Source organism: Microtus oregoni, unplaced genomic scaffold (genome assembly GCF_018167655.1).
Source record: "Microtus oregoni isolate MIOR12 unplaced genomic scaffold, Mior012 000067F_000, whole genome shotgun sequence".
Lineage (NCBI taxonomy): Eukaryota > Metazoa > Chordata > Mammalia > Rodentia > Cricetidae > Microtus > Microtus oregoni.
In genome coordinates, this window is record NW_024543953.1 from 4,209,544 (window position 1) to 4,230,188 (window position 20,645).

Here is a 20,645-nt window from a genome sequence, read left to right on the forward strand (position 1 = left end):
TACAAGGGCTAACATTTCTCAATACATACCTTCAGAAACTTCTTTTGAGGGTTAAACAACTTAGTTCTCCAGCTCAACAAATGATTTTTATTTGGGGCAAGGGTATCAAGATTTCTGGAATATAACTTCACTCCACTGACAGACAGTATAACAGACTCTACAAGTTGTGGGTTGTGTGACAGAAAGAAAATGTTTTCTTTCTTTGTGCCAAAGCATCTCCATCTTCACAGGGTTCTACATCGGGAATTGTGTGAGATGATCTGAACCTGTTGGCATCTTGGGGCTTTCTAACTCTAATAAAGTAGGCACAAGAGTGAAAAGCACTATAAAGGGAACACAGAGAGAATGAAAGTAGGTCAAGGAATGTATGAAGGCAGCCACACATACTGGTTGCTGCCTCTGTCCATTTTGTAACTACTAATGAGAGGAGGTCACTTAGCACATGTCTGGTAGGTGAGTAGAGAACATGTTCATGTTTAGGCAGCCCTTGTTACTCAAGGGATCACGAAAGCAACCAAACAGAAAACACACTTGAAAATGGGAGGGAGAAGTGGGCTTGGCAGGAGCAAAAGGGAGATAAGAGAGGGTGCTGGGCATGATCCTGATCAGAATGAATTTGGTATGTATATAAGATTATCTATTATTTGATCCTCTCATGTCAAGCAATAGATTTAATTAAAAATAAGCTTGGAAGAAGAGAAAAATCAGCCACATCTTGAATGCTTTGCTGATAGCTTTATTTACATATTTCCCCTTTACAAATGATGGTGACGAAAAGCAGATGAATTTCCCAATCCCTACCCCCCCCCACACACACAAAGTACAGACACAGATTCTGTTCAGCATATACAAGCATTGGGACACGTACAAACTCATCTCACTGGGTTACTGGAGGCAGGAGTTCAACCTGCAGAGCAGTCTGGTCACCTCAGGCCTAGTTAGGAGCAGGGCCATGCTTCAGGGGGGCTGTCATTACTCTATGCCCTGCCACTGGGGTGCCAGCAGGGGAAACAAAATTGAGTCATGGTGATCAAAGCTTCCTAGCCCTGCCATGTGCTTTTAGCAGGTGACAAGGGGGCACTCGATTGGCTTTCAGCAAGACCCACAGTCACATAGAAATCTGTACCTCAAGGTTGCCATCTGCAAATGGAGAACAAACTGTGCCCAAAGATGTCACAGGGCTAGAACAAGACTCCAAATAGAAATGGTTTGTCAAAAGTATTTTTCCAAAGGGAAAAGTCTATATAAATTTAAGGGAGTTCAATTGATTGCAATTGTGTGAGCGCCCCAGGGATGGCAGTGGACTGGCTTTCGGGTCCAGGGGCCAAGAAAGCAGTCAAACATTTAGACTGTGCCTGAGGTGAGCACCAATCAGTGGCAGCTAATGGCTGCTGCCAAACAATGTACTCAGTTTCTTGGTCCCAGTGAGTCACCAAAGCCTAGTACCTGGATCAGGGCTGGGAAAGTCACTGGGGAAGTTACATAACGAATCACAAGGGTCAAGGAGGAGGAAGAAGGGGCATACAAAGCAAGGGAAATTACAAATATTTCACACACAAATAGATACCCATTGGATGAAGGGAAGTGAATTGGTACTGCAGATGGAGGCAGGTGGGGAGACGGAGATGGCACAGCAACTGAGAGGAGTCAGTTTCCCAAATATGCCCACTTGCTTGTTCCTCACCTTCTACAGAGATTGTGTGTGTGTATGTGGAGAGGGAGGGAGGTCAAGGAAAAAACAAGAATCTAATGGTCTGACTTAAAGACTTAAGGGTGGGGACACTCCTCCTGCTATATTGTTGCTCTGTGCGTTCTGGGGCTTAGCCTGAGCTGGGCCCCTTAGCATCATCACTAAGGGAAGCATGGGCTTCTGGGGAAAGACAGTAACTGTTAATACCATTGGGAGGTATCTTATCTGCTCAAATGTGGCACATTGAGCATCATGAATGCTCTTTGAAGAATAGAGAGGTGGGCCATTACTTGAGAATGGCTGTTGACTGAGTGAGCAGGCTAAGGGGGAGAAGGCCAGTAGAGACAAACTCTCTATAGGCTTGCACTGGGAACCAGGTTAGGAAAAACTCTCTCTAGGTACCTCTGATGCTGTTGCTGTTATCTCCCAACTCCCTTGGCAAAGGGGCTTGACACCTCCTGGGGAACTGCGGAGGCTGCCCCATAAGCTACCAGCTGGAGCCTACAGGTTAAGGTAAATCAGCCAGTAGAGCAGATTGAAGAAAAAGAATGTAATAGGGAAAAGCACGCGCGAGTAGTTATCCAAGCAGTAAACATGGATGCAGATGCGGCCTCGCTGGCAGGTGTTGCCTTCACAACCAGGAGCCATGCAGAGGTATCTCCTGAGAATCCTGAAGCACACATAGCTCCTGTCACATCGCCTCCGAGGACACTGGGGTCTTCTTGACTGCTGGACTGGGCAATACTGATGCTCCTCTTCAGCATTCCTGTCATAGGTGATGATCTCACATACAAACACTTCCTGCTGCTGGCGGGCACGGGCACGGGCACGAGCGTGGGTGCGGGCACGAGCACGAGCACGAGTACGTGTATTAGCATGGCTACCGGATGCAAGCTGAAACAGAGAAAAAAAAGAAGGAAACAGTCAAGGAGATGTGAACCAAGAGTAAAGGTTGCCTAGAATTTTCTAGAAACTACACTTGCCATACTAGTTCTGGGCCCTCTGGGATTTCCACCATCACACCAGGAGGTTTATTTCCTCCACGACCCCAGGGAATTTCCAATCACTTGGGAAGCTAGTACCCTCATCTAAAGCTTTGCTGCCCACACCAACAGCTGGTACTTACATGGTACAGCTTTGGAGAAGTCTGTCGTTTCGTCTCGTTGTAGATCAGGTAGTTCAGCACAGCAAACTCTAGTAGAGTACAGAAGCACAAGACGAAACAAATGGAAATATACAAGTCCAAAGCTGTGAAATAGGAGACTCGTGGGAAATTCTTACGGGAAAGGGTGCCCAGCGTGGCCATGGTGACTACAGAACTGACTCCTATAAGAGCAAGGAGTGAAAGTGGGCTAAGCTTCTGACCTATGCATTAAACTGCTTACAGGATAGCAGAAACAAGGATTTTTCTTCTAACACATGCCCAAACATACGATCACATACTTTCTTACCTACAGAGGTCCTGGCTGCAGAAGCCTCTATCTTGATCCAGAAGGAGACCCAGGAGAGCATTGTGGTCACAGATGAAGGGACATAGTTTTGAAAGACAATGAAGCCAAACCGCCTGCTCATGTTGAAGAAGAAGGTCATGACCATGAAGTCACCTGAAAGACATAAAACACACCGCTCTGGCCTGACGTCTAACACCACATATATATCTTGGATTCCACTGTCCAGCTCAAAAACATCCTACCAGAGTTCTAGAATAAAGGCACACTATTTTCAATGCAATCCAGTAGAAAACCAGAGGGGAGACTTACTCTAAGACACCTGGCCAGTTGAGAGATAAGTCAGCATGAGAGTAGTAATAAATCCTCTCACTTCATTGTTCTTCCTCTCAATAGCAAGGGATCTGTTAAAAGCTGCTGAAACCTGTAGCTCCAGCTGGCATACTCTGTTACACAGGCTGTCTCTAACACTCTTCCTGGTATTATGACCTCTGTTACGCAGGCTGTCTCTAACACTCTTCATGGTATTATGACTCCATACTTGGTTTGCCCAGAGCATCTTTTTTACTATTCACGTGTTACTGGATATTAAATTGCTTCAACTATGACTTTTCGGTGAAGTCAAGCCCTGAATTTACACTTCTGTGATGTTATAGACTTCTGTGACTTTGAATTACGTGGACTTTCAAGTCCCTACCAGGAAAAGCTCATGTAAAGCCTTCAGCTTAGCCCATAACCAACCAAGCCTGGAATAACATGGAAGGTAGTGTTATTCAGTGATGTTTGCTACCCATGGGCAATAACCCTGGAAAGAAAGCAGACTCCAACACTAGTTGTCTACACTGAAGACACTCCAGGAAACAGAACAGGTGCTGGCAAGTCTGGAGTGGGCCTTTTCTCCAGCTGTCAGAAGCACTGGTACTGGATGAATAAAGTTTCTATATTCTTGTGAGAAATGGCAAAAAGTGCTCTGGGACTAGTGGAAAACTTGGTTCCGGAGTAGCAGTATATTTCACACTAGAATTTCTCCAGCACTACATCAGACCACACTATGCTACTAGCCAGAGTGATCAAATTATTAGCTCTTCTGCCTTGGAGTCTTGACTGTGACTTAAAATTCCCTTCACATCTGAGTTTATATGGTTGTTACAAGATGTATTATGCTGTTGGATTTCTTGTTCTTTAAATTTCTAAGGAAGAAATTTCCTAATTTATTAAAAGTTAGAAATTTGCCAAGAGAAGGATACTAACATGTGTTTCCTTCTTTCTGATGAGCGAAGAAGCAAAACCAATGGAAGAAAGATGTCTAGAGCTGGCAGCCAAGACAAAACAATGTACTAAAGATGATTGTTGCTCTTACCTGCTTTTGTCCAGATCATGGTTGTTAGTAGCACTGTCAAAAAGACAAAATTAAAAAGACTATCTAGAAGATTCATGAACTGAAGACATTGAAGAGAAAGAGAAGAGAAGGAATTGGGGAGCATAGTCCCAATAGAACAGAAGAAAGCAAAGCTCTGACAGTGGCACTAGGCCTTTAAATTTGACATAGCGGAAGAATGATGTCAGTTAGGGTAAACTGGATAGTTGTAAGGGAAAAGAACTAGGATCATGAGTAAACATCCCAGAGATTCTCATTACAGATGAATAAGAAGAATTTCCTGATAGGAAGAACTATCTAGAAAAGGAAGAAGTCTCTCTGCCAGATACTAAACTCCTGATCATGGCAAGATTTCCTCAGAGGCTCAACAACCATCAGTAAAGGATGGCTCACTTACTACAGGCAGGGCTCTACTTTCTGAGAAGCACCTGAAGCAGAGACTCTGCTCTAAGGTCCAATGTGGCCCAAGTTGTAGGGCATTGCTGCATTCTAAACCCTGAAAAATGAGTATATTTGCGTTCTAGCTGGAAGGAACTGCTTCAGGGTTGAACTGGGAGAGTTGGGATCTATTTCAAAGATAACCCTGTTAGTGGAGAAAGCATGAGTTAAGAATAGGTTATCTTTAGCAGAAGAGAAGAAAGACCTATTCTTGTCTCCATAGGGAGAGCTGGTGCTTACCCACTGCCTTTGCTTTACCGATCGATGATCCTGGCTCTGGGGCTTTGTAGTCACTAGGGCACCATTTTGAAACAATGTGCAAACCATCTACTAAACGGAACCACTAGTGACTTGAAAGCCCATGAGCCTTGTCTCCTCTGACAGTTCTGATGATGGGTCTCCACCTACCTGGAGAAACTGAGGGGCAGAGAGCTAAGAGGCAGGCCCATGGTTATCTAGTAGAAGAGCAAGGACCCCAAAGCCAAAGGAAGCAAAGTAGCTTTCTCAGAGCTCCCCATGAAAAAGGAAAAGCATTTGTAAAACAGCGTCCATCCCCTGCTTAGTACTATGCAAGCAAAGTTTTAGCCGGGTAAGCGTGAGCTTCCCTCACCCAGTGACCAATAGTGGCAAAAGCAGATTTTGTGTCAACACACAGTAGCAAAGCCAAATGCTTCCCATGACAAAAGGCTGGCTGGGTGACCTGCTCCATACACTTTCTTGTCAGTACATGTGAAGAGGGTCCAGGGTTGCTCTCAGAGCTACCCTGGGAAGATTCCTTGGCTCCTCATTCAGATCACCTAGGAACACAAGCAAAGATGCTCACATCTATTCGGGAGCTACAAGTTAAGAGACCCAGAATCTGCCCCTTTCATCTTTGTTAGGAAAAGATCAGAAAATAAAAATATCACCATGCCGATGTTTATTTCATTATGAAGTATTTGGTGGTAATCTGCTTTTCACAGTTGCTTCTTTAAGATAATGTTGCTGCGCTGCAGCTGAGTTACTACTACCTGCAGACTCTCCCAACCCCCACTAGCTGCCATCATTATGCTAGCTTCCCCTTCTCCCTCCTTCTAGGGTGGAACTTGATTCCCACTCAACCAGCCTGGATTAGTTCTGACTGAAGATAAATCACACAAGTACCTCCTCTCCAAAGTTGTCTAAGTAAACCAGTGACATAAAAAAGACATTGAACCCAAAGGGTCTAAAAAGTAAAGTAGATGAACATTCCGAAAGTCATAAAAATGAATCTACTTACCTCATCTTGCAAGGGGCTTGGCAAAGCACTTACTTCTTTGCAGATAAGACTGAGACATAGCTATAAAGTCTCAGTTTCCTCTGCAAACAGTTGTAAGTACTTAGCATGTATAAGAGAGAAGTGATGTCCTACACAGTGTTTCCATGTGTTCTTTACATAGCATTTATACAGACAGTCATTTCCAGGTATTGGTACTATTCCCTCAGACTCTGCCCAACCTGGGCTCCCTCTGGACACCTACCAACTGGGGTGGAGATGATTTCAGTTTTGTTGTACATTCCTCTAAAATCAAAGTCGAATGACTTCCAAGCATTCTCATTGATTTCAAGCTTGAAATTCTCCCACTTGTAGACCATCTCATGCTCGTCATAGGAAACTGAAAATCAACATGGAAAAGAGGAGTGAATGAGACTGGGAAGTTCAGCGGAGTGGCCCACCAGCACGGTGTTAGCTTTAGCCATGGTTTGGAGTTTTGACGCTAGCTTCACGAGCTTTTGGACCTTGCCTCTGGCCTGGTTGTTGGAGTCCATTCAATAAGCACATTTGCCCTGGGATCTGAATTCACAGAAGAGTAAGCCATGAACTAACCCCTCCAGCACTCACATTTCATTGAGTGAGGCCACACAGCTGGGGTTTTTGGAGCTGTCCACGGAACAATGGGCAAAGTAGGGAAAGATCACTCACTTGGGGACACACATGGAAAAGACTTTACTTTAAATTGGGAAAGTAAACATCCTCCATATAGATGTGGCTGAAAAGCGTGAAAGGGAAGGACACACATGGAAAAGACTTTACTTTAAATTGGGAAAGTAAACATCCTCCATATAGATGTGGCTGAAAAGCGTGAAAGGGAAGCACAGAGAGGGGAACATGAAAACAGCAAAATTTTAGGGCGACTCCACTTCACAGATGGATTTTGTCACAGAAAGCAGCAGGGGTCCTGTCATGAAGGTTCATTTTTAAGGAATTTAGAATTGATCCATGACAGCTAAGGAAAGATTTGAAATGAGGAAGTGACCTGGTTCACATGGTGTTTTAGCTGGGTCACTCTGGTCCTAAGTGTGTAAGCATGTTGGCATGGTGCCACTTATGGAATGCTAGTGCAGTAGTCTTAGACACAACAAAGTGAGCAAAGGCAGGAATGAGAGCTAAGAAAGCAGAGAAATAGGTGGGATCCATAGAGACTCAGAGGGAACATTAACAGCATGTGTGCACTGAGTAAATGTGGGAGGTTAACGAGAGGGCAGTGTCAGAGTTCTTGGCTTGGACAGCTGGGTGGGTGATGGTGTCCTTCAATGAGGCCAATAGCAACACATAAGCAACACATTTGCTTTTGAGGCAGGAGTTGGGAAAAGACAATGAATTTATCTTAGGACATGTTCTGTTTCAAAGTGGAGATGTTGCAGAAGTTTAAGCAGAAGATGATAAAGCCCAGAATCAAGGCAGAAATGGAGAGGAGCAGACATACTTCAGGTACACTTCAGAAGCAGGGGACTAGCTTAAGGTAACGCAGGGGTAAGGAAAGAATCCAACATAAAGCCAAGGTAATGCAAACACAGCTTTTTTGGCAGGAAAGGAGGTGAGGACGGAAGATGGAGGCTTGCAGCAACCTTGGCATTGTCACAGGAACAAAAGCAGAAGCAGAAAATGTAAAAGGTAAAGATGAGAAAAAGAGGGGCCCAGCATATCTCTGGATCCCCAGAAACCTAAGAAGGTACTCACAGCTAGAGAAAGACAGAGGGCAAGAGTGAGAGTCCATTGGAAATTTGAGCATGTGGAGTGAGCAGCTCGCATCAATGGCCATCCTGGAAGGGAGAAAGGAGCCTTGTTAGGCTGGCTCTGGGCACTTAGGTATTCACTCAACACTGACCAGGGGATCACCTCCAATGAATGGCATCAGTAGAATTTAAGACAAAAAGCTCAAAGGAGTGATACAAAGAGGGAAGAAGATCTTCTAATATCTGACTATTGGGCTCCATCATCAGAGAAGCACATGGACCCGACTAGATTGATCATTCTTGCTTGCTCAGCCCAGTGCTCTATGTTCTACCCCCGTACTCTTCTCCATCACCCTCATGCCCCACACTGCTGATATGAGAATCTCCTTCCAGGCACTCAAGTTATGTAGCCTAGTCTTGACACCTCTTCAACCGATGTATTTCTACTCTGCCTGGACAATTCCACCACCGTGGACGTGTCCTTATATACAGTGCCCACTTGGGATGGAATTGTCCAGGCAATGCAGTCATGCTGGCATCTTCAAGGACTGTGGGGCAAAGAAAAGCTCACAAGTTTGTCATAAACTTGAAATGTGTATTTAACCAGTATCTTTTATTTTAAGATCTCAGTATCTATATCTGCACAGGAAGAGATTGAATTCCTGGTCTAGAAAAGTTGCACAGGCTTTTAGGAATATTATTCAAGATGATATATCTACTTAAGAGTCCTTAGCTAAAATTTTCTGAAAGAGTGAGAGAGTCCTAGGAGATGAAACACTAAAGGTTTGACATACCTAACTGAATACAACACCTTTCCATCCTTGTGGATAAGAGCCATCTGGTTGGGCATGGTGACATCATATTCATGAGTCCTCTTAGAATTCCTAAAATAGGTATCCGGGATCCACAACTGTTTCACCACGTTGCCATGTAGAACAAGGGTCTCAAAGCTGTCATTGTAACGAAGCCGCTCATCATACCAGGACTGGTAGAAGATGATGTCAATGGAATATTCCTGGTGGGAAGGGACAGAAAACCATATACTTGGGGCCAAGTAGACAAGGGATAGTCACATGCAAATGGGATGTTTGTTAATTCTTAACATGGAACCCTGAAGACAGCATAGTAGAATACATGGTACACTGGCCCAAGAAGCAGAAGAGGGATGGAGTTCCTTTTTTCTACCCAGTTCTTTCAGTCTCATGACTGAAAGGGTCTCAGACATTAACACAGCCAAGAAATCAGTCACATCGTGCTCAATTGCCACAAGTAAGAGAGTTAAGTCCCCACATTCTATAGTGATTAATGCTATTCTTCCACAGCTCAGAACTGTAGAAAGGGTTGCCACAAATGAGTTCACTACATTCTACTTTCTTATACAAAACTCCTTTGTGCCTTGTAGAAGAATGCAAAGAAAGTGTAAATCCTGTTCTGGAGAACGAATCTCCAGAAGTGACATTTCATCATTTTTGTTTTGTTGTTTGATATGGGATCTTGCTACAAAGCCTGGGATAATCTCAAAGTTGTAAATATTCTGCCTCATCTGCATGGGAAGCTCCCTCAAACAGCTTTGCTGCTGTCTGTAGCTGACACTGTGGCCTCTCCTCTCTCTACCAGTAGGCAAAGGCCTCATGTCATCGACAGACCTTTAAGTTGCATCCACCTAGGACTACAAGGAGTAAAGCAACATATGTTTGGATGCAGGCATTTTCCAATGTCAAATGTTCTGAGAAGAGAGTAATATTCTCAAATATGCACATTGCCTTCATCAATAAATCCCTGGGCTATGGTGGGTCACTACACAGCTGAGCTCAGTAGTCACTGTAGTTATAGAGGGCCATAGTGCTGCTCCTACTCTGTCAACACTCTTTCAGCCCATACACTACAAACCAAAAATCCCAGCTCAAAAGTGCTCAGAAATGCATAAGCACACACAACTCATTGTACATAGAAAAGGTTCCCTTTCAGCTTTTATTCATGGCACACAGCTATTAATTAAACCCAACCATTCATTTCACAGAATTATATTTTAAAATGAAGCGATTTGACTCACAAGAAAAATGTCTATCTATTGTCATTTTTTAACAAGGAGAATTATGTTTGTGCTTTGCTTTATTTTTCCTTTCAAATAAGTGCCCACATAATCTCTGAAGAGTGTGTGCACATGAATAGATAGTTCCATGATCATGTGGTCTCTCCATATTATGGATCCCATAAACTGTCTTTTAAACATCTAGGAGGATATTTATTAAGACGTACAAGAAGCAAGAAGTTTATGTGGCTGAGGCTTGTAGGCCAATACACAGATGGCGATACAATTGTAATTAATTTGAAGCAAGCACCAACGCTATGCCGCAGCACAATTAAAGGCAGGTTGCCTAATTTATTTTAGAAGATAAACTGAGACTCAGATAAGATGTGCAAAGTTCCACAGCCAATGATGGTACAGCGGCCCTGCCACTCAGAGCACCGTTACCCTATCTTTATCCTATCATTTGTTTTCTTCACACGCACAACAAAAATGCTCTTTGGGTATCAAAGTCCAACTTCCCCAGGTCTTTCCTGAATAATCTTGCACCAACGAACAAGTATCAGATGGGTCTGATGACACAGGCCTGTAATCTTAGATACTTGGGAGGCTGAGGCAGGAGGATGAAATGTTCGGGTCACACCTGGGCTAGATTGAAGCAAGGCCAGCCTAGGAAAACGAGTAAGACCCTGCCTCATAAGTCACTCGACTGCTGGTAGCCAGAAAAGAAAGGCCAACGTTTTTACCACAATAAACTAGAAAAGCTGGCAGATAATGCCGAACTCCTGATCTTGCCCAGTCCTGCCCTGTCATGTTCTGTCCTGCCCTACTCCATCTACCCTCACAAAGAGCCTTCAAAGAATTTGCACTTTCCTAGTAGCTGGCCAAGTCTCATCTGCATCCTAGCACATGCACTGTATGGTGGGTGATGGGGAACTTGCGTCTCCTGCAGCTGTGCTGGAGGTCTGCTATACGATATTCAAAAGAAATATGCCACTGCTGTTTAAGAAGATAGCAATTATAAATTCCTCATACATCAACATATAACTAATGGTTTGCGATTCAATTTTCCCTCAGTTTGACAGGGAACTAGAGATTAGTTTAGCTAAAATAGAAAAGCTGTGTTTCAGAATTGACTTAATTAGAATCACCTGCAATAATTACCATAGTAAGAGCCAGCCAGTATTAGCAAAAGGGGATACTGTGACCAGGAAATTTTTCTCAGACTAGTCACTGCTTTTAAGGCCAGACTGGGTGTTTTCAGAGGTAAACAAGGAAGGGAGTAGAAATATTTGATTACAATGCTATGGTTTTAGGTTTCTCTTTCCTCTTCTACCTGCTCCAGTGACTGGGGCCAAATATCCACTTCACCAACTCCACTGACTGGGTTGCTATTCCATTGACCAACAAACCTTGCTGAGACGATCAATAGCTTCAAATGGTGAGGTCAGAAAAGGGTACTTGACTGCCACAAAGAACAACAGAGATAATCCATGCTGGAGCATTGGCAGAATCATATGCTAGACACCTATGTTCTCCTCGGCAAATGAATTAGAAGCAGGCTGAACAAGCACAGGGACTGCCCCCCCCCCCCATTTTATTGAATTATGTAGAACTATGTAGAAACTGAAACTTCTGGGGGAATTATGTATCACATAAGGCTTTAGAAGGTTTAAAAAGTCTTATTAGTTAAATAAATCAGGCTGCTGGTCCTATGCTGACCCAGCTCTGTGTATGACATCTAGCCGAGTGACTTACAGATGATTAGATTGCATAAATAGAAGCTAAGGCGAAGTTAGTGCTAGAGAGACTAATAGATGTTGAACAAGGAGAGATGGCGCTTAAGTGGGGCTAATGGCCTGCTGCCACAAGTACTCTCGTGGAGAATAGAAACTAGTTCCCCCAAATTATAACCTACACAAATTGCCTGACAAGTTTGCCACTGTTTTTTGGTTTTATGGGACATTCAGAATACAGAGCCAAACAACTTAGATCATTTGTTGTATTTATCAATGGGTGTGGTCTCTCCTCCTTATAAGCCTATGAAATTTAGCCAACACTAACTAAGTAAAGGTGGGAAGCTTACTAATAAAGAAAAAGAGTCAGCTTGCTAGAATTTAGAGTGGCATAATAAAGAGAAAGAGCATAATAAAAAGGAAAAAGCCATTCTGAGCTACTCTTTCACTCACTCTATGGAAACAGTGTGCATTCCATTAAGGTTACTTACCTCCGAGTCTATCAGGAACACCCATCTCAACATCAAGGCTCTCAACTCACCCAGATCACACAGTGCTTATTAGGCTTAAGTATGTTAAAACTGGCTCTACCTTTGGACAAACCAAGTCCATGGACATTACGGAGCTGGTTATCACAACCTTTCTTTGTCAGATACTACACATATGAATTTTGCAGAGCATCTTTTGTAACTCATTTGGTCAGCTACCATATACTATGTTCTTAGCATCAAGTAGTTCATAACAGAGAGACCAAGACCAACATAAAACAATTAGTTACCATGAAATAATCGAGATAAGAAGATAAGCTACTTGTGAGCCATGAAAATGTGAATGCCCAGAGACAGGCATGGTGTATGAAGGGATTAATCAGCTGCTATGTGAGTCAAAGAAATTGTCATGAACAAGATGTTATCCAAGCTGGACCCTGAATGAGTGAAAAAGTAGAGCAACATAATCTCAAACTTGAACAAAAGTCCCCCTCTGTGGTACAAGGTTGTCCTGGTATTTGCATAATATAGTGTGGTCACAGTCTATGGACTTCAATGGGGTGAAAAAGAAGAGTCATAGGAGAGGGCATGTAATGTGGAGTCCCCTCTGTGTGCTGTGATTACCATTAATGAATAAAGAAACTGCTTTGGACCTATGGCAGGGCAGAACTTAGCTAGGTGGGGAAAACTGAACTGAATGCTGGGAGAAAGAAGGGTGGAGTCAAAAAGATGCCATGGAGCCACCACCAGAGACAGAAGCTGGGAACTTTACCCGGTAAGCCACAGCCACGTGGCAATACACAGATTAATACAAATGGGTTAAATCGAGATGTAAGAGTCAGCCAATAAGAAGCTAGAGCTAATGGGCCAAGCAGTGATTTAATTAATACAGTTTCTGTGTGATTATTTCACTTGCTAGATTGTGGGGTTGAACTCATCTTGAAATTAGTAGCCAAATGGATGGATCTAGAAAAAAACCATATTGAGTGAGGTAACCCAGACTCAGAAAGACTAATGTACTCACTCATAACTGGCTTTTAGACAAAAAGCAAAGAAACATCAGCCTACAATCCACAATTCCAGAGAACCTAGACAACAAACAGGACCCAAAGACATACATGGATCTAAATAGGAAGGAAAAAAAGACTAGATCTCCTTAGTAAACTGGGATCATGGGGGTCACGGGAGAAGATAGAAGGATAGAGAGGAGGGAGGGGAGCAGAGAAAAATGTATAGAACAACAAAAACAAACAAGCAAATAAATAAATAGGAAAAAAGAAAAAAAAACAGAGGCACATCACTGAGGAAGCTTACTCATTAGGGCTGGGCAAGGATATATTTACATATTTCAAATAGACGATGCTGAAGGTTAGCTGAGGATCATACTGATAACAGTGGAAAGGAAAGGAGACAAAAGGATTAAGAAAAAATTATAGGGACAGCAAGAAAAGGCAGCTATAGATTTAAGTTTATCAGAATAATCAGACAAAAGAGAGACATTCCATTGTGGTATTTAAGTTATTTTATTGTTTTTACTTTGAATGAAAAACTCGAGTAACAATTCCAAAGGTCCTCTTCAGGCAGCAAAGGACTTACCTTTTCCATTCATGTTCTCAGATTAATTGTGGCTAAAAAATCCCAACCTGATCCCCCAAACAACAACAGAAACCTACCTCTTGTAGTAGTAACACAAAGAGCAGAAAGCAAGAGTAAGTGGCAGGCCCCTTATCTCGGTGCCCAGTCTAGGAAAAACTGTCATCAAAGCTCTGTACTCACCATGTCTAGGGTGGAAATAGGCCCGAGGCTGTTGACAAAGATTTCAACAGTGACCACAGTGGGCTTCTCTGTAAGGTAAGAAGCAGTACAGGGTAAATGTCACATAAAGACATGGCACCAAGGAGGGAGTTATCAAAAGGGAGGGGAGAGGGCCAACCCTACTTCCTTTGTTCTTTCACAGAAAGCCCCATGGACTTTAAGGTTAGACACACACACAACTTCAGGCCATAAATCGTATTTTGGAATTGGAAAAACTGAGGGTAAAAGAAGGGGAAAGTGTTGACCTAAAGGAGTCCTTGTGGCTTACCTGGTGCATCAGACCAAGGTGTTCCTGTATGTGGCACCTCCACCTATATATAACCCAGGTTCATTGCCCAAACTACATATGAAACCTGCTTTTCCTTCAGAGAGGAGATGGCTTTCTTCTGTTTACTTACTTCCAATGCCAGGGCGCAGTTTATGGTCGTAGTTACTTAGGATGGTGTTAAGGATTCGAGAAGCTCTTGCCAGGTTCTCTCCTGAGCCCCCAGTCATGCAGTCAGCAGCAAGTTGTGTTTCTTCTGCTGGAAGCTTCTTTCCACTAGGCTGAAGCTCCTGCTGGTACTGGGGTTCTGGCTTCATCTCCGGTTCAGGCTCGGGGTCAGGCTGAGGATCTGGCTGAGGGTCCGGCTGAGGGTCCGGCTGGGGGTGCGGCTGGGGATGTGGCTGGGGGTGCGGCTGGTGGTCTGGCTCGGGCTCCTGCTGGGACTCCTGCTGAGGCTCCGGCTCTGGCTCCGGTTCGGGCTCAGGCTCAGGCTCCGGCTGGGGCTCTGGTTCTGGTTCCGGTTCGGGCTCAGGCTCAGGCTCCGGCTGGGGCTCTGGCTCTGGTTCCGGTTCGGGCTCAGGCTCAGGCTCAGGCTCAGGCTCAGGCTCAGGCTCCGGCTCCGGCTCCGGCTCCGGCTCCGGCTGGGGCTCTGGCTCTGGCTCTGGCTCTGGTTCCGGTTCGGGCTCAGGCTCGGGCTCAGGCTCGGGTTCCGGCTGGGGCTCCGGCTGGGGCTCCGGCTGGGGCTCCGGTTGGGGCTGGGGCTCAGGCTCCGGTTGGGGCTGGGGCTCAGGCTCCGGCTGGGGCTCAGGCTCCGGTTGGGGCTGGGGCTCAGGCTCCGGCAGGGGCTCAGGCTCCGGCAGGGGCTCCGGCTTCGGCTGAGGCTGAGGCTTCGGCTTCGGCTGGGGCTGAGGCTCCGGCTGGGGCTCAGGCTGGGGCCTGGGCCTGGGTTTGCGCCCAGCCTGGAGCTGGACTGGGGTCTGGGGTTCAGGGTGAGGGTGGGGCTCGGGCTGAGGCTGGGGCTCTGGCTGAGGCTGGGGTTCAGGCTGGGGTTCAGGCTGAGGCTGAGGCTGAGGTTCAGGCTGGTGATGGGGCAAGGGCAGGGGCCAAGGCAGAGGATGGGGCTGGGGCTCAGGCTGGGGCTCAGGCTGGGGTTGGGGCTCTGGCTCCGGCTGGGGCTCCGGCTCCGGCTCCGGCTGGGGCTGAGGAAGGGGCCAGGGCAGGGGCTGAGGCAGAGGCTGGCGCCCAGCCAGGGGCTGGGGCTGGGGCTGAGGCTGCGGTTGGGGCTGAGGCTGGGGCTGAGGCTGGGGTTGGGGCTGAGGCTCTGGCTCAGGCTGTGGCTGGGGCAGAGGCTGGGGATGAGGCAGAGGATGAGGCTGGGAGCTAAAGACTACATCATCATCATGGCCCAGGGATTTGGCCTGTGGCTGTGGCTGAGGGCCGAAGAATACATCATCATCAGCAGGGGATTCAGGATCAAGCAGAGGCTGAGGCACAGGCCTAGGCTGAGGGCCGAAGACTACATTTTCTTGGACAGGGTGCTTATTCTCCAGCTCAACATGAGGTCCAACCCTAGAATATATGATCAAAAAATTAAGTCCTACCTTCTAATCAGCCTGATGCCTTTTGGGACAGAAGGAAACCAAAATATTCACAGGGCAAGGCTTAATTTAACTGAGGAGGCACTAACAAATGAAATTTGCTAATTCCTTTTAAATCTTATTGCTCTTTGGTGACTTTGTATGCATTCCTCCTTTCATAATTCTTTACTTTAAAATCGTCAGCAACAAACATTAGACTAAATTTTCAGAAACCATTTTGTGTACAATCAAGTAGGTGGGCATTGTTTGCGTGAACTCTGGCCAATCAGCTGCTGTGTGCTGTTACTAACCTAGGCCTTACAACTGCCTGAGTCTCAGCACCTGAGAGGACAGGGCAAGCCAAAGGCCAGGAGCTGCTGAGGAAAGCTTGCAAGCAGATAGGACTGAAAATTTCTGGCATGGTTCCGTAATCCTCATACTGAGTGGAGAAAGGCAGGCTTTGTGGCTGTCTCTATACTGTGTACTGGACCCAGGAAATGGATAACCAATAGGAGAGCATCTTAGGTACCAGGGCCAATAACGACAATAGCAATAATAATGATAATATTTTTAATAACAACCACAATTTAGAAATTCATTTGTTAATATATGAAAGTCCCCATACTGCTAGAGATCAGGATGAAAGGGCCCCACTCTGGTCATTTTGTGATGGCTTATCAGTTGTAGGCTTATTATTTCAACAACTTTCTATATAGGGGTTCTAATTTGGTAAAAAGGCATTTTAACAATAAAAAAAATTCCACTGGCTAATATGTAGATAACACTTGAGTCCTGATTTTTAAAACCAAAACTGTAAAAATTATATAGTAGAGAATAACTGAAGCATGAATAAATCATTCTTAAATATTTGCTGTGATAATGATATTTTATTGTAGCCCTTAATGACTACAATATTTACATACAAAATGATATAACATCTGAGAGTTATTCATTAAAAAAATCCATGTTAAAATGGGTGGTTGGTAGATAGGGGGCAGAGAAAATAATTGACCATTGGTTTCTTCATTAATATTAAGGTTGATTGTGGCTATGTAGAAATACAGTTTACTATATATCCTTGAAAAAATACAATTAAAAGCCTTTGAAAATGATATCAGCACTAATTAACATTTGATGTTCAAAGGCAAGAGAGAGGTTTCCTTGAGGAAGTCTGTACATTTGATGAGGCTTGGGGCTGCAGGGGAGATTGTTTCCTTATCATCTAGGTGCTGGTTACCTAATCATGCTTACTTTAAGAAAATTCACTGAGCTGTTGTTCATTTATGATCGCTGCGTTTTCATATTTGTGTATTACACTTGTAAAATAGTATTTTGAAGCTACCAGGCAAATTTAATCCCTAAAATGGAGCAAGATACTAGGATGAGCAGGTCCCTGTGCTGCAGATCAGGGAACAGACAATTGAGCATCAAAAGTGCATATTTTTCCTACAGTGTTCTGAGCTTTTAGAATAGTTTAATTGGCATACAGATGTGCTAAACTAGAGCTATTTCTCATTTGTGAAATGGCTAATTCCCATAGTGGGCTAAGCAAGGACTGGGTTTGGGAAAAGCATTTCCACTTTCAAATACCATCTCTACATGATGTCTTCTTCTCTAAGGCTTTTTAATTTAAGTCTCCGAGGCATCTAGAGGCTTATCCCCTAGGTCTTTGAAGAGAAAGGGCCAACAATAGGGATCAGAGTCCCTCTACTAGGCCTTCAAGGAAAATAATGAGTGTGTGTGTGGGGGGGTGATCCTTCAATTTGATTTTGTCAGTGTAAACAAACAGCCACACCTTGAGATCTTTGGGGTTAAGAAGCTCCTGTGTATCCATACCCATCTCCAAAAAGCCACCAAGCTCTTTCTCAAGGCTATAAAGAATAAAGCTTAGAAAAGCACATTGGCCTAGTGGGATTTTCCAAGGAAACTTTTCAGACATCCACAGCCCTCCAAATGTGATAATCTTGCATGAGACTGAAGCTCTGCACTACCACCTTCCAAATCTGGCTGAAGATGAGAGCAAGGGAGCCCAAGGAAGGCCCTGGGTTTCTTTCTCAAAAATGCTGGTCTTTTCAATTTACTGATGGATAAACCATATAGGGGAGAAATATGCTCAAAATCATACATCTGATTTGAAGCTGAGCTTGGATCAAACCGAAGTTTGGTCCAAAACCCTCCACTGCCACCCCCCCCCCTTTCTTGACATCACAGGTTGCCATGCTGACAGTGTGTGCACACGTCAGTGTCTGTTCCCCCCGCCCCCACCCCCGCTGGATGGGCTGTTTTTTCCCTCTCATCTCCCTCCCTTCTTCTTCACGCCCCCTCCCTCATCCTCAGCCATCTTTGGTCCCAGAAAAATCCCATCTAAAGGGACATAGATAACAAGAAATTGCTAATTCGCATTTAGAAACATTTACCAAGGCCCTGCAGAGGCCAGCCTCACCTTAGGGCACCAGGGAGTCAGCAGAGAGCCACATATGCCTCCCTGAGGGGCTATAACCTGGGGTGGGGAGAGAAGACACATTGCCCCTCCTCAAAACAAACAAATGAAAAGACCCAAGCCAAATGCCATGGAGACTTCTAGAAACTTCGACAAATGAAGAAGCTAGAAACTTCTGACAGCTCACACACCACAGAAAAACAGTCTCCAAAATGAAAAGAAAGAAAAGGGAATTCAAAAACACAGGAAGCAATCATCTTCCACCGTAAAATGCCAGAAATCCTAGGGACACTCTTTTTACCAATGCTCAGGGTCAGGGGATTAATGGAGGAAGGCTAGCTGCTCAAGGAAAAACAGAAAAAGGGAGGGGGCTAGAAATCCAGGCCACAAACCACAGACCTCAGGAAAGATAAATATTCCAGCCTCTGGCTCAGGTCTGCCCCCAAGACCAAGCAGGGTGCCTTGGGAAAAGGGAGGCAGAAGGGATGGGAACACTGAGATAACCAAGGCTCAGGCTCCTGCCTGGGACTGGAAGAAAATGCGACGGGATGGGGAAACAAGTAAAGCCAGAGTTGCCTGGCATCTTGCCTAGTACTCAGCAGGCGCTCCGGGGGAAAAATGTGAGCAAGAATGAACAGAATAGGAAACACTCAAGCATTTCGAGGCACTTCAGGCCCCTTAGCCCAGGAGCCACCTTCCCAAAGTCTCCAGCCACCCCGAGTTGTACGCGCTAGCTCTAGATGTTTCCACGCGCCCTTTCCCCTCTTCCTGCGTAGACTGTGAAAGGGAACCAGGTGCTCTTGCTGCTTGGCCGCCCGCTCCAGGGCTTTGAGGGCCAACCGGAGTCCACGACGCCAAAATCAGACAGTCCCACCTACCTTCCCCGCGCTCCCCGTTGTCAGCCCGGGACGCCCGCCCTCCTACAAGGGGGCACATGGGAGGGTGGTGCGCGTCGAGGGAACAAGGGTCCAGGCTGGCTTTGCCATCTGGACAACGCCTTGGCACAGCGGGAGCTGGGATCAAGAAACCCCGGGGGTCCCGGAAGCCTGCTGGACACAGTGGGCTGTCGGGTGTTGGGATGGAGACTCACCTCCACTGGAGAGCCAGGAATATGTTGAGGAGCATCAGGAGAACTTTGGGCAACATCTCGGCGTTGCCTGGCGCGACCACCTGTGTTGAGGTCGCAGCGCAGGTCTGGCCGCTCAGAGAGAGGTGGATGGTTTTGTTGGGCTCCAACTTTCACTCCTCCCACTCGCCCCGCCCCAGCCCGCGCTCCCTCCTCACCGTGGGCCCGCCCCCTAAGCCCCGATGGAAATCTCCGACGACGTGATTGCGGCAGCAGGGAGCAAGGCTGGGGCGGGCAGGCAGGGGGGGTGGAGAGGAGGGAGCCTTGTCGCCAGGGCCCCCAGCAGCCAGCACTGCGGCGCTGCCAGACAGCCAGGGCGGGGGGCGGAAGGAGTGAGGAGGAGGCGAGCCTGCAGCGTGAGGCCCTGGGCTTGGGGAAAACGCGCTAGCGCTTGTGGCTTGGGGAGCCTCCACTGGCTGGGCCAGGCGCGCGCAGGCAGGCGGGTGGGGGGCACTTTGCTGCGACCCCTTCCAAAACCCTGATTGGCTCTGAGGTCCTTGTGTTCTTCCTTACTACCTGTTGAGCCCCATTGCTCTTCCCCATCTTCCTCCGTAGCCTTGCTGATTTTTCCTGGTCTTGCTCCACACCCTCCAGCCTTTTCGAGCACATCTGCTGGCCTCTGAAGGAAGCTGGATAATTCAGTACCACCCTTAGTGCAGGCAGGAATAGGTGTTTAGGGCTTCTCCCTAGTAACCTCTGATCTGATTCCATCTACAGGCCAATTCCAAGTGTACCCAGGAGGCAAGGGAACAGTCACCAGCTGGGGATCCGGCAAAGGCATTCACTGGAAGACTGAATCCCTCAGGGGTATGGACTCAACATTGTTTTCTGTTCAGGCTTGGGGCCTGGGTGTCAGAGGAGGCTTTGGAAACTGCCCCTCTGCAATAGGGCAGGGGAATTTTTCTTAGATCTCTGCTCTAGAGAATACCAAAGGAAGAAATGAGAAAGCCTAGTGGTGAGGTAGCATACCAAGAATTTCCAGCATTCTTGGAGTACTTCTTTTGCATAGACCCTTTAAACTGACTTCAGAAATTTGCATGGCAAGCTCTTATTGGACACTAGCAGCTTCCTCCTTCACCTGTTGCTCCAGAAAGCACTGCAGGCCTGAAGACTCTAGGAGAGGCTTTGCTATAGCACAGTAATCCACTAAACCCTCTGCACACCCTCCCTATTGCATCACTCTGCTTTGTCATGTTCTAAGCACTGCTCTCTACCTGTTTATTTTCATTGGGATTTCTT

The 20,645-nt window shown here is 45.9% G+C and overlaps 1 protein-coding gene across 1 annotated transcript; it reads right to left on the minus strand.

Annotated features, from left to right (window-relative positions):
• Positions 1-740: 740 nt before the first annotated feature.
• LOC121440235 (gamma-aminobutyric acid receptor subunit epsilon-like) lies at positions 741-19,499 on the minus strand. The gene is made up of 9 exons (XM_041640978.1): positions 19,371-19,499; positions 14,397-15,832; positions 13,960-14,027; positions 8,725-8,945; positions 7,935-8,017; positions 6,454-6,588; positions 3,142-3,294; positions 2,817-3,016; positions 741-2,584 (listed from the first exon to the last, which is right to left on the minus strand). Exons 1-9 carry the CDS (start codon positions 19,424-19,426, stop codon positions 2,192-2,194), a joined length of 2,745 nt encoding a protein of 914 aa, XP_041496912.1. The 5' UTR covers positions 19,427-19,499; the 3' UTR covers positions 741-2,191.
• Between the last annotated feature and the right edge of the window lie 1,146 nt (positions 19,500-20,645).